Here is a 13,972-nt window from a genome sequence, read left to right on the forward strand (position 1 = left end):
GCCTGCATTGCCCTCCCCTGCAGTGAGGGAATTAAACCCGCCTTCCCCTTAGGCTACATGGATCTGGCCACACCCCTGCTCCTGTGGCTGGAGTAACAAGGGGTGTGCGGGTGCTGGGGATGCCTGGCAAAGGCTCCTGCCTTCCTGCCAGGCATACCGGGCTACAATCCAGAGCACCTCCATGCCCTTCTCATCCAACTGGAGCAGTGATAGTGTTCCAGTTAGGGAGGAGAGGGGTGGAGCCAACCCCGCACAGCTGGAACAGACAGCCCAGCCCAGCCCAGTGCAGGGTTGCAAAGCATGATGGGATGCTGGGGGACTCTGATTTAACTTGAACTAGGAAGGGGTCTGGGACAGAAGCTTCATAAACTGTTTTGACCCAAATCAGTTAAGTCTGATACTACAGTCAATCAGGTTTATCTTAAACCAGTTTCAGCCATTTTGAAGCTGGTTTAGGTGCACTGAACTTCTGTTCTGTTACAGATTTAAACCAGTTTCTGATCCCTTAAATTGGTTTATGTGTAACTTCTGTCCCTAGCCTTAGTGCTTCAGGCAGAAGTTACAGTGCTAAGCCAATAGCTATGGCTGTGAGAGGGTTAACACAGGTATCTGCCCCTTCAGCTTGCTGAGACAGACACAAGCAGCAGGCATCTTGGCAGCTGCATGACATACAGAGTGTCTCTGGGCATGCTTCTTTTCCAGCAGAGAAAATAGCCTCTCTGCTTTGTATGTGCATCCCAATTTGGGGGAAATACCTTGCAAGTTGGTTGGTCCTTTTCTTTTTCATTCTGTCAGCAGGCAATCTAGGCTGAGGGCAAAAACTGGCCAAAGGCCCAGTTGTGAATTTTAACCACACTTTTCACTATTTATAATACTGGTCTGTAAAATTTGAAAAGGAATGTTGTTCCTTTTTTTTCACTGTGTAATACTCAATACACCATGAGTTTTGTCAGCATTAAATACCATATCCTTTGGCAGGATTGTTGATTATAACTCTGGTGTTAGACAAACAGGTATGAGTTCCCTTCTCTTATTCAGTGTTCTTGTTTTACAAATGTGAGTTAGACATGAAGCTGGTTTCTCAAAGTAAAATACTTGGTAGCCTTGGCAACTGCTGAAAGTTCATAATCCACTTGCCTACTTCTTCCAGTAACATTAACAGTCACTTTCAAAATTCCTGAATTTACAAATTTATGTACAGTACTGGGTCTTCTACCTTTTGTGATAGTTTTTTTCCCCCCATTTTAATATATAAGTGATGAAATGTTAAGATAAGGAAACAGATTCTGTTCACCTTCTATTCTAATAGTTTAGCCATCCAAATGAGTATCCTGTGACACGTGCCTTGTTTTATAATTTGGAAAGTTCATTCACATCTGTGTAGGCAAGGTTCTTTGAGTACATGTAATATCTTTTATTAAACCAACTGAGTTCATCACATCTGTGTGTTTTGGGGTTTTTTTTGTTGTTGTTTGTTCCCCCCCAGACACATTTTGTTTTTTTGTTTTGAAGCAAATGAAAACAATCGACACAAATAATCTTTGTATTATAAGTTACAATGGAAAAGAGGCAAAAACTTTCATAAGGAAAGAGATGTTACTTATCTTGTAGTACCTGAAGTTCTTTGAGATTGTGTCACCTATGAGCACAGTCCACTGTTAGTGCTTTGTGCCTCGAGCACGGAAGCTTACCGATGTGGGATGTATGCCTTCTGCCGCTCATGCTTTGCACCCTGGGCACAAATGCCCACCACCCTTCAGTTTTTCCCATCTGTGGAATCTCGGGTATTCAGGATTCTGAGGAAGAGGTAAGAGATGGCAGGTCGAGAAAACTGTACATATGCAACCTATTTCAACATAGGTGGAGGGAGAAGATATTATTTGTGGGGGCTGAGAGCACATGTGCATGCACCCCCCAACAGGTAAGTCTGTCACGGGGAAGTGGCGTGAGGGGGCAGATGGAGGCCCCCCATAGTGTGGGAAGGAGTGGGGCAAGGACTAGCGTGAATGGAGCCCAGGGACTGGGGAGGGTTGTGGGATGCTTGGAGCCTGGGTGGCTTGTCAAGGGGTGTGTGTGTGGGGTGGGGGAGGGCTCCCACCACTGTGTGCACCCTGGAGGAGGCCCGGGGGGCATGTGGCCCATGGATCTGTGTGTGGGGCAGAGGAGGGCTGCCACTGAGGGCTGGGTTCTGTGCCCTGCTGCTGCTGCCCCAGAGCAGCACAGCACCATGTGCCTGCTGTGCACAGGGCACAGAGTCCAGCCCATAACTGCAGCCTGCCTCCACTGCATGCACTGATCTGAGTGGCAAGTGCCCACGACCCACCCCGGCCCCAGGGCCCCATTCACGCCAGCCCCGATCTCAAAGAACTCCTGCCAGTGTAATGTAAGTAATTTCTTCTGTTTCGGAGATAGTGGACGATTCTAAAGGAGTGCCCAGTCCAGCTGGATGTAGGAACTTGGAGTCTCAAGAGAATAGCAACTGTATGCCCTCTCTGCTAAACATAGCATCTGATCTGGAGGCTTCCGAAACTGTGTAAATCAGTTTGTGATTAGAGGTCCAGGTGGCCATTTTGTATATGTCTGGAACTAATATGCTTTTCAATGACTGCAAGCACGACCTGAGCTGTGGTGGAGTGTGCTCTGATACTAGTAAGGGGCTCCACTTTGGATGCTTTGTAGCCAGACCACCTGCAGTCAGAGATCCAGTTGGAAATGAATCACCAACTAGAAATCATCCTGCCATTTATCATTTCTACTAGGCTCCACCTTACTGTGATTATGAAAGACCTGAAGAACACCTTATGTCTGGGTTTGCAATGAAGCCAAATATCTTCTCTTTCTGTTGTTGCTCATACTTGCTCTATCAGATGGGCAGTGCTTGCCAAAATGTAACCCAGAGGAACTATCAGTAGGCTCTAGCAGCGTTATATCGTTCTGCCTGGAGATGGGGGAATATGTGATAAAGAGAATTGTTTGTTTGTAGAACTAAATCCTTCTTTAGGAAGAAAGCTAGTATGTGAGGAAATAATTGAGGTATAGAAAGATTTGGACATTTTGAGCCTAAGTAAATAGTATTTAGTTATGGATGAAAACTAGTCCAAAGGTAGGGTCAAATGATATTATGCCCAGTTCGCTTCCCATTAAATAACCAAGGCATAAATTTGCCCCAGGAACTGCTGTAACATATGACTGTCTGTCAGCGTGTCCATTTACAGCTGCCCAGAGTTGTTGAGCATACTGTATTCTAGTAAGAGGACAGTTTAGGTGCATGGGTAGTGGGAGAAGAAGAATCAAAGTGGGCTATAATTAGCATCTAAATCAATGGTTTGGCTGTGGATATGGAAATTAATAGACTAATACTGAGGAGGAAGAAAGGGCAAGACATAGCCTCAATTTGTATGTCAAGGGAGAGGGTGGAATCAAGATGCGTCCCTAAACCAAAGGTCAGTCATATATAGGAAGGATGGCATGCCATCATATATGATAAAAAAGGAAAGATGGCTTGGGAGTGAATATAATAATCCTAGTTTTAGTCTTGTTGTACTTCAGATGAAAAGATACAACATTGAGGGGGAAAAAACACTGAAATATGGAATTGGATGAAAGGAGATAGGTGGGGTGGACAGAGAGAGCTTTGATAGCCATCATCTAGGGATGGTGATGTCTAGGACAGGCTCCAAAGTGAAGAGCCCTAAAGTCAGTGGGAGAAATGAGGGGGGTGACTGCAAGACACAGACAGAACAGCCAAACAGAGAAGGAAAAGCAGAAAATGACTAGGAATTTTGGGACCCTGGGAGGTGATGCCCAAAAGCAGGGGTGGCCTGCCAACAGCCTGAGTCTTACCTCCTCATAAGTAGCCTTCTGGGGCTGGTGCCCCAGTTACCTTCTCTGACTTATACAACTGTGGAACAGCATCCTGAAGGCCCAGTGAAAATAAATGTTGTTAACTACTGACGAAAGCAGAGTCAAAACAACAGCAGAATATTTTGGTAAAGATTATTAAATGCTTGCTTAGCATTAGCAATTTCACAAGCTGTAGTAGATAGGCATTCCTATCTTCCCGTGGTTCTTGTTATCGGACATCCTCCATACTAAAGTAAAATTGCCGGTTTGAATGCCATTGGAACCTCCCTAAATAGGAGTTTGGCATCTCAGTGCAAAGTTTTAGCTAGCAAATCTCTGTTTCTTGATATGTGTATTTGTTTCTGCCTGTCAGCCCGCAACAGTAGTTGTCTCTGGAACTCCCAGATCTTTTCCAGTTTCTATCTGATTATGTTTTCTCATTTACTAGAAATAGTGAGCTTTTTGAATTGCAGTTCTTTGGTTTACCAGTGCAGGTAGTGGTAAATGAACAGGCTCAATGACTGGCAGATAGTGGTGAATGGCTCAGGAGAGCCAGACCAGTCACTGTGGTCTGAGAGTGGGAAGTGATTCTGTTCATCAGAAGAGTAGATTCTGCCACTGCAAAGGAGGGTTGGGTGACTATTCAAAGGAGAAGGCTAATACAAGTATAAGTAGGAAACATCCTGGTGAAGAGATCTAATTAATTATTATTTCAGGCTCTGGCTCATTCTTATAGACCTTTCAGCTGGTTTAATTTCTCACTTGCTTCTCACATGCTTAACTCCATTACCTTTGGGTGACTCTGGTTGCTATGGTGGTTTTGAGTGTTACAACTCAAAAGCTGTTTCAACTGACTGCTATTCCCTTCCTGTTGTCCTGTCCACTTCTAAATATATTTCCCAAAGTTGCTCTTAAAAGAGCAATTTCATAGGGTGGTGAAGGAAGCAAGCTTAATGTTTTATTTCTATATTTGATGACGGTTTTGACAATAGTCTGTCTTGTAACTGAGAGGCCGTTATCATACTTTGTGCATTACATTTTCAAAATACCATACGGGTATTATACACACACATACTGGAAACATTATCAGTATAACTGGGTAAAGAATTTACTCCTGCCTGTTCCTCTATTGATATGTTTTCCCCCACTCCAAAATATCCACCACAGTCCGTTCATCTTTTGGGGCAGATTCTTCCTTTGCTGGATGGTATACAAAGTCCAGTTCTGCAAAAAGGCCATGTCTAATGGAGCATAGATTTTCATTTATTTATTTTTTCTAGTAAAGAGACTCATGTTGGCAGGAAGGAATCCTATAAAAACTCCCCCTACTTTTGGACTATGCGAGCGCTGTATGTCCTACCCAAAACTGATCAAACAGTGAACTACAACTGATGACTGAAATTATGTTATGAGACCAATGTTAAAATGTGGTATTTTATTATCCACTGAAGCCCAGTTTACAGGACTAAATATTGTGTATGTGGTTGGATAAGTTTTACAATCTAAAACTTCAGTTACTTGAAGGAAATTCCATACCAGGCCCCTTCTGAGGAATACACCCAGCTTCCTAAGATAATGTAGTTATGTTTGGCTCCAGAATGAATATGGGAGGCGGGACATTCCTGTTTTCTGACCTGTCATGGGAAGATCGTGTTCAGCCAAGCAGAGATTTGACATTTGAGAAGCAGTGGTTTCTTGAGTGCTATAGCCTTTCAGTGTGAATTGAAAAGCTGAAAAAAGTGCATGGATTCTTACAATATCCCACTTTTACAGGGTGGCTGAGCTTGTCAAGAATATAAAATGACTTTATGGAAGCAAAGTGTTACATTCTTTGTAATGAGTGTGGGAGATTTTTTTTAAATACCCATATATTGTTGGTATTTTAATGAGGGACCCCACCAAAATCCCAGCATTAGCCTTTTCCCAACTGTGCTTGTGCTGGAAAGAAATTGAGGGAAGGTCTGACTGGGCGGTGTACACTGTTACCTACCAGTCAAAACAATGTCTTCTCACTGCAGCCAAGGAAGGAGACAGCATCACTGGGCAAACAAATGTAGCTTAAATAAATTGTATTGATAATGCTTATACTTTTTCTCTGAAAACATACTGGGCACACTGATGGTTCTGCTGACTGTTCAACTAGTTATGGTTAGAAACAGGGGTGTGTAAGGCATGGCTTAGATTCCTCCCATGGTAAATCTAATGGAAGCACCTGACATCTAGAACAACCTGCTGATTTCCATGGGCTCCCATAGGATGCTCCTTAGAAATATTTTGATGGGTTCCAAGGCTAAAATCTCCATTAAGACAATTGAGCAAGATTTAAAATGAGAGACAGAGTATGCATGTAGGGGAAAGGGTTAATTTTATAGCTGATATTCTCTAGTCACTATGCTGTTTAACCTGGAACATAGTAAAGAATACAGCCCCACATAGGTGACTGGTGCCTTCTGAGTTGGGGGGGCACTTGTCCCCCCAGGGGACAGTCAGCAACTGGGGGGGTCTCCCCATAGCCAATCCTGCCAACTGGAGGTGGGGGGAACCCTGTAGTCAATCCCGCTGACCTGCAAGTGGCAGTGGCATACCACTGGCACTTACAGGTGCGCCACTGGCACTTCCAGGTGAACGTGATTGGCTGTGGGAGGAACACTTCTCCTGGCCCCCCCCATTCCCTAGCTGGCACTCTCAGGGTGGGCACCAGTGCTCTTGCCTATCCCCTGCCTGGGAATGCTGGCTGTCAAGGGGTGCACCAGGGCTGTCAGGGGGTGCACAAGGTATAATTTTAACAAAGAACTTTTTTAGGTTAGATATTAGGAAGAACTACTTCACGGTAAGGGTGGCCAAAGCCTGGAATAGCCTTCCCAGAGAGGTGGTGCTCTCACCTTCCCTGGAAATCTTCAAAAGGAGACTGGATAGGCACCTGGCTGGGGTCTTATGACCCCTCCCACCCTCAGTGCTCCTTCCTCCCCATGGCAGAGGGTCGGATGAGATGATCTGTCTAGGTCCCTTCCAACTCATTGATTCTATGATTCTATGAGTATCCCTCAGAGTCCTCTCAAGGACATCACTGTTTAAAAATGCTCTAGACAGAGGTTCCTAGACTGGGGGTATGCAAGACATCTCTGGGGGTACGCGGGATAAATTGTGTAATAGCGGGTTTAATTTTCATTATAATAATAATTGACATTAAAGGGGTTAATATATAAAATTTATGCTGGTAGGGGTATACAGGCAGCTAGTAAACCTGGACGGGGGTACACCATAAGAAAAAATTTGGGGACCTCTACTCTAAAAGGAATCCAAAATAAAAGTCTGAGCAAGTAATTGCCGTAGTGTTCTACAATTCCAAATGACAGAGAAAAGTGATTCTTACATTTAGCTGTTGAGCACTCCATGCTCTCAACACATCACTCGAGCAAACTGAAAAATGTTACAGGGGAGAATGTTGCTGAAAAAGAGGTTCTTCACTCAAAATTGAAAATTTAGTTAAGAATTTTGTGACAGGTGAATGTTTTTCTAATTTAAATTTCTATCAAAAGAGGGCTACATGAACGTGTTTTGCTAGCTTGATTTGGCAAGAAAAATGTTTGTTATACATAGCAGAACAAAAAGGTTTACTCTCCATGCCTGGTCTTCAAAAACCTGTCATGTTCTATGACCCTGGGCAAGCTTGTTCCAGCTATTGGGCATTTAAGTGGACCTGGCACCTCCATGTCATTCTGTTCTGCCTTGTTCAAGTCCTGAAAATCCATCAATTCATCTATTTTTGTAATATACAGCCATCTTACTTTTTAAGATTGAGTCAAAAAAAGCTGAGAAACAGGAGGATCCACCTTGTGCATTAACTTTTTTTCATGGACATAAGTCCATTTACATAACATACAGTTGGACTAGTACCTGGCTTAGGGCCTGTCTCTTTACCACAAACCATTCTGAGAGGTTCTTTCTTCTCACTTCATTTTAAAACTCTCTGCTTCCCTCTTGGCAATACCCATTTCTTTTCTACTGACTCTCAGTTACTTATGAAACACCTTCACTTCCTCATAAATCCACAGAGGAAACCTTTTGAGACGAGACCTTTTCTCTAACACTTCCTCCATCTTAATAATTAAAAGTAAAGCAAAGAGTAGGGAAATTTAGGTTGTGTGTTCGTGTTGTCACTGTTTTTAATTCATTTCCTACTTTCTTGTAGAAACGATTGCAAACAGATTAAAAAGATTTTTTCTAAACCCCTTGAGGGTGCAGACAGCAAAGTAGTTTGAGTGATAATCATGTAATACAAATTTCTTTGAAGATGACTTGCTCAAGTAATAATGCAGTGCAGGTAATCTTAATGTTTTGTGAACAGTCCTTGGCCTAGAAGGGATATTTCACTGTTTTCATACAACTTCCCCAAAACACACAGAAACTTAGCATATAGAATTTACTGATACCAGTGTTTCTGTTTTTGCAGGAAATAAAAGGGGTTTGCAAGTATTTTTGGAGATCATGCTTTTTACTAAAAGTACTAAATAAAGTATTTTTGGATATAATGCTTTTTACTAAATACTAAAACTTAGCAGCATCAAATAAAGAAAATGTGAAATGGAATCTTTCTGTATTGGTAGCATGAGACCAGTAAAGCTCAAGTAATTGAACAGAATTACTGGAGGAAGAAGCAGTTAGATCCAAGGGAAATATTCAAAAGATGTTATTTTGGATTTTCTTTTTGTCATGAGCTTTAGATCTCACAATTCATTTGCAAAAAACCCTAAACTCCTGTTAACTTGGGTAGAAGTTTGACCTGCCGGAAGAATGCTGAGCCTCAAATTCATATACTGCCTTAATTGAAATACCATATAGATCAAATGCATATTGCTAAACATGTCTGGCAATTTTGCTTTCAAAATGTTATCTTTAAAACATTAATCCAAATTGTTCTTGGCAATGTGTGAAAACAGTATTAATCCATTTATGACACAATAGTGATAATGTAAATGTTCTGATTTATTTTATCAAAGCCTTAAGCCAAGTTTTAAAAGAGAAAACCCTGGGAAAATAAACAACATGTAAAGGTCGAGTAAGAGCATTCTCACTGTAATGCATGACTGAATACTGACAGATTTGAGACCAAATGCACCCCTGGTGTAAGTGTATTGACATCAGGAAAGCTACAGCCTGGGTGAATCTGACCTTTGAAGTTGAGCATTAACTAAAGGTTTATTTGATATTTTTGGTATGTAGTAAAAGAGATAACCCTAGGGAAGGTGGATTAAATATTTGGTTTCAACAAGACAGTTGAATTTAAAAAAAAAATGTTCTTCTAACTTGCTAAATACAGGAGGTGCAGATGGAATTATATCACCTTGAAGCAAGCTCATTAACATTTACTTACAGGACACTCTTCTTCCTCTTATGGATGTGGAAGCTAGTCACCCACTAGATTTTCTGAATACAAATTTCTAAGTGCCCAAACTTCAAAGAAAAAAGTAGACTGAAACATGTATCTTTGTAATTTTAAACTGGGAAGATAATTGAGAGAACATAGGATCATAAGAAAGTAGGGTTGGATGGAACCTTATCTTGTCCTTGCTCAAGTCAATATCATACCTGATATCAATTTATCAAGAAGTAATGATATGTATAGTTTTAACTTTCAATGTATATTACAGTGTAAAAACGCTCCCACTTGGGTTGTCAACTAGGATTGAACCCAGGAAACTTAGATCAAAACATGCATCTCTGCTATGTGAAATAAATATCTAAGCCCATCACCTGGGACATGGGTGGATCTAGAATTTTGAGAAGGCGGATGCAGGTGGCAGAATACATCCTTACATATAAAAGAATACACATTTTTCTCCAATTAAAGATAAACTAGAAGCTTTACTAATATGTTAGGTGCCTAGGGCTGTATTATTCCATTTCAGATTGAAGTGAAAAACAAATGTAACTTCACTGGAATGAGTTAAAAACAATATGCAGGGATGTGAAATAGGAGCTTCGGGCTTCTATACGTGTGTGTGGAGCCTGCTCCGACACACTTGGAGCATGAAAATTGACACACTCAGGCAGCCGTGTGCGTCATGTATATCAGCATCACTGTACATCTCTGCACTGCAAAAATGGTGACGCTTTCAACTAAAACATGTTTGATGAGCTTTAGTTCAAAGTGTCCCACCACCATTTTTTCAGCATGGGGGGACACAGCAACACTGATACATGTGATACATGGGCGCTTTTAATTAGCACAGCTCACAAATTAAAACACCTGGTGCCTTGTTCCACAACACACATAAAAATGCCTTTCATTACCAGGAGCAGAATTGCAGAATAAAGGATAGCTTGATTAGTATAATATCAAGACTGTTAAAAAGAAGAGAGGGCAATTAACATCTGTGGAATGCAGAGTTTAGAAGGGAGCAAGTAAATGATAATGAGCCATGAAGTCAATTGACTCTCTCAGCATTGCCTGACTTGAAATGCTGCTGCCGCTGCCAGGAATTGGTTTTAAACTTTGGGTGGACCACAAATCTAAGGGGTGCAAGTGCACTAGTGCAACCCCCAGATCCACCCCAATCTGGGAGTCCTCTATACCTATGGATCAGTTATATATACATGTGGTCAGTTTGTTTAATTAATAATGATTGGTACAAGGGTGCCTTAGCTTAATACTTGCGTATTTAAAAAGTAGTTATTAACAGTAGCAAGCTTTTTTATATTAAAAGACTTCATTGTTTAATGAAGCAGGATTGGATTGGTACCTGGTAAACATTAGTATGTATATGTTTTCTGCTGGCCCCCATTTTATTGTACTGGGTTTCTTGTTGATGTACTGGGTATATGTTCTTGATATGGGAGAACTTTTAAACCAGTGGTCCTCAGCTATTCAGACTCAAAGCATCCCTTGGCAGAGTCAAGGTACCCTATGGAAAATGCCAATTTTCTGCAGTCAAGAAATGAGTGAAAACAGAAAAATACTAAAGTAATTCTTCTGTTGCAAAGAACTCAGAAAGACCACAACAGGTTGGGATAGTTTTGACACAGTGTTTTTGTATATGAAATCTCTAGTTTTATCTTGTGATTCACATGTAGGTGTTGATACTCCTAGTAATTGCAGAGCAACCTTAAAAGGATCTCACTGCACCCTAGTGTGAGAATCACTGCTTTAAAGGTTTTGAGGGCTAACTTCTGCTCAGGTATACAGAGTGTGGATTCTGGTTGGATGGACATACCAGGACAAAATTTGATCCTAATTTCTTTTACTGTGGAAGTTTTCAAAGGAATCAGGATTGAGTAAACCACATTTTCCTGTGTGCCTATGCACCAAGTAATTCAGCTATAATATCTAGAGCTCTGAATATATTGGCTCAGAAAAGTGGTATAGCACCATTAGAGTAATGCTTCACCTAGGCCAGTGGTTCTCTTTTTTTTTTACAGACCATTGAAAATTACTGAGGGTCTTGGTGGACCACTTAATCTCCGTTGTCAGAAAAAATATATCGAGTGCAGGGCCAAGTACAGATATTCTCGATTGTTCTGCAACCTTTCTGTGGACCACCTGAATGCAGCTCACGGACCAGTGGCGGTCCGCAGACCACAGTTTGAGAACCTCTGACCTAGGCTAATGTACCCTTCTTCTCAGTAGTTCTAATGAGTAATACTATGTACCCAGACAGACTGCTGTGGTAATGCAGATATCCAGCTTCCACTATTTAAGACAAGTCTGAATGAGCCATAGCACATATGAGCTATAGCACACGTGCTTTTATAGTCTATGGACACAGTTGTTGCAGCCCTTACTTAACCATGCAGGAGAGGGAAAAGTAGTAAGATCCCCCTCTTATTTCCTGCTTAGCCCTGTTCAGATTGCACCCCTAGCCAGAGTAGAGAACAGGGCCTACTCTGTTACCCCTGGTTGTGCACGAGTAAGCAAGAAGAGGATGGAGAGGAGCAAAGAGTGTTTTTGTCTTCACGCTTCTCCAGCAGAGTAGCTGCCTGAATGCACAGGGGGGTATAAGCTGTTCAACAAAATGCATGAAGCAATCTTTCCTCCAAGGCAGAAAGGGGAGAGGAATTGCAGGTGAGCAGAGAGAGGGCCTGATCCTGAATCAGGGCATGTATGTCTTCCCTACATCAGGGCAAGTTGTAACATTGCAGTCTTCCAAGTAATAGTAAGACAGGTCAACAAGTAGGTAAGTCAATGGATAACCAGGATAGAAGTGATATTTAATGGTTAAGTGAGCTGTAGTAAAGCTATTGCTTTTCTCACTAGGTAATGGCAAGTGATAAGACTCGCTAAGTAGAAGAGAAGATGCCTCGCACCATGATACTTTTATTAAAGGCGCCAGTATCCTTCCGTGAACACCATCTGCTTTTGATTGGTTTCCTTGGCATCTGTATTATTAATAGTTTTGCAAGCAGTCAGAAGAACCACACTTTAATTTTCACCAGGGAAAGCACAATTCGCAACTGCAGCTGTTCTACTGATATCCGTGATTGCGATTACAGCCTGGCAAACTTGATGTGCAACTGCAAAACCGTTTTGCCTTATACAATAGACAGAGCCAGCTACAACAGGGACCTGACAGTTTGGTTCACAGATACCTCCATGCTGGGAATGCTGTTGAACTTTACCGTGGTGCATGACCTGAAGCTTTCCCTCTGTGGCACCACTCCACTGCCAGCAGAATACTTGGCCATTTGGGGATTGCAAAAGTTGCGAATAAACAGTGAGGTCAAGGGCCAATTTCCTGAGCAAACTTTAACCATCTACAATAACAGTGACCATGAAATGAGAGATGAACTGCAGGTGCTACACAAAGATAGGCACATGTTTTTGTATATTTCTGTCTTGGATACATCTCTTTTCAACGGGTACTCTTTACTGAAGTCCTACAGTGTGGAAAATGTCTCCAGCATTACAAAGCATTTTCCGTGTTTGTCATACTCAGATATGTTCTCAGTCACAAATAACAAAAGTTATGTTGTAACATTCATTTACTGAGACAAATTTAGCAGCTTAAACAACAAAGCCAGAGGACCAGTTAATCTGACAATAAGACAACATATGGGATTTCTGTATGTTTGCTCCGTTTGGCCCAAAAGAGAACCTATATGTTGGGTTCATTCTATCCGTGATTCTAGTGATGATGTTCTCAAAGGTGCGATTCAAGGTGACTTGAATACAGAGAACTAATTCTGCAAATTGTTTTTTAGAGAACAAAGAAAATGTGAAACAATCAACATTAGATATGATATAATAGCAGGTTTTTTCAAAGTGTCTTAAATACTGAAGATTGAAACATTGATTAATTTTGTTATGAGATATGCCTTACTTGGGCATATAATATGTACCTCTGGATACAGAACTACCTGATGTATGCAATTTGCTTTTACATATTTTGCTAGATATTCTGCAGTAAATATATGGAAAATGTACCAGTTGCGTGGATGGTTATTATTTAAGTAATGTGGAGAGCACTCGGTGAATTTGGCCTAGCAGGGAGAGCATTGGGCTGGGACTCAGGAGACCAAAATCCTGTTCCTAGTTCTGCCACTAGCCTGTTCAATGACCACTTCCTGTCCTGTGCCTCAGTCTCTCCATCTGTAAAATATGGATAATTATGCTGATTTCCTTGTGAAGCACTCTGAAATTTACTGATGAATGGCCTAATATAAGCAGTGTGTATTATTAAGTATATGTATTGAACTTTTTAAAATAAAGTAGTTTCATTGTGTGCTGCTTTCAGCTGTTGTTTTTCATAGCCCACACTATTTCTTGCCTTGGAAAACAAGACAAGCATGTAATACACAGTCTTCATCTGGAGACATAACTGTGTAAGGTGGCAACAGAGGATTAATGAAGTTGATTGACAAAAAGGTATTGCTGTTAATGACAAAAGGGTATTGCTGTTAATTAAAGTAATGTTAGCTGAACATGCACAAAGCACCCGCTGCATCTGGTCATATACTGGGAAGTGGGCTTCAATCTAGCATTCTGTATAGGATATCCAGAGATGCACTGCTAGTGACATGGTGGTCTTGCATATTGCTGTGCAATCTATACCTGTATTGTTACTGATAGATTGATGACAGGAGTATGTGTACAGTGCAATGAAGTATGTAGCATAGTGGGTCTTTACAGTCC

The 13,972-nt window shown here is 41.4% G+C and overlaps 1 protein-coding gene and 1 long non-coding RNA gene across 2 annotated transcripts in view; one reads left to right on the forward strand and one right to left on the reverse strand.

Moving 5' to 3' along the window:
• Window positions 1-12,174, reverse strand: part of LOC109303336 — an 18,958-nt gene extending 6,784 nt beyond the window's left edge. The window contains exons 1-2 of the long non-coding RNA XR_002099060.1: window positions 12,095-12,174; window positions 178-186 (exon numbers count right to left, since the gene is read on the reverse strand). This is a non-coding gene — a long non-coding RNA (uncharacterized LOC109303336). The remainder of the gene's footprint in view (window positions 1-177; window positions 187-12,094) is intronic.
• CUNH21orf62 (chromosome unknown C21orf62 homolog) overlaps window positions 1-13,562 on the forward strand; it is a 22,724-nt gene extending 9,162 nt beyond the window's left edge. The window contains exon 2 of the mRNA XM_019525539.1: window positions 12,098-13,562. Within this exon, the coding sequence (XP_019381084.1) occupies window positions 12,137-12,829 (693 nt within the window). The 5' untranslated portion in view covers window positions 12,098-12,136 and the 3' untranslated portion in view covers window positions 12,830-13,562. The remainder of the gene's footprint in view (window positions 1-12,097) is intronic.
• Window positions 13,563-13,972: the final 410 nt, after the last annotated feature.

The sequence above is a fragment of the Gavialis gangeticus genome, unplaced genomic scaffold (assembly GCF_001723915.1).
Source record: "Gavialis gangeticus isolate Ggan-Ray unplaced genomic scaffold, GavGan_comp1, whole genome shotgun sequence".
Lineage (NCBI taxonomy): Eukaryota > Metazoa > Chordata > Crocodylia > Gavialidae > Gavialis > Gavialis gangeticus.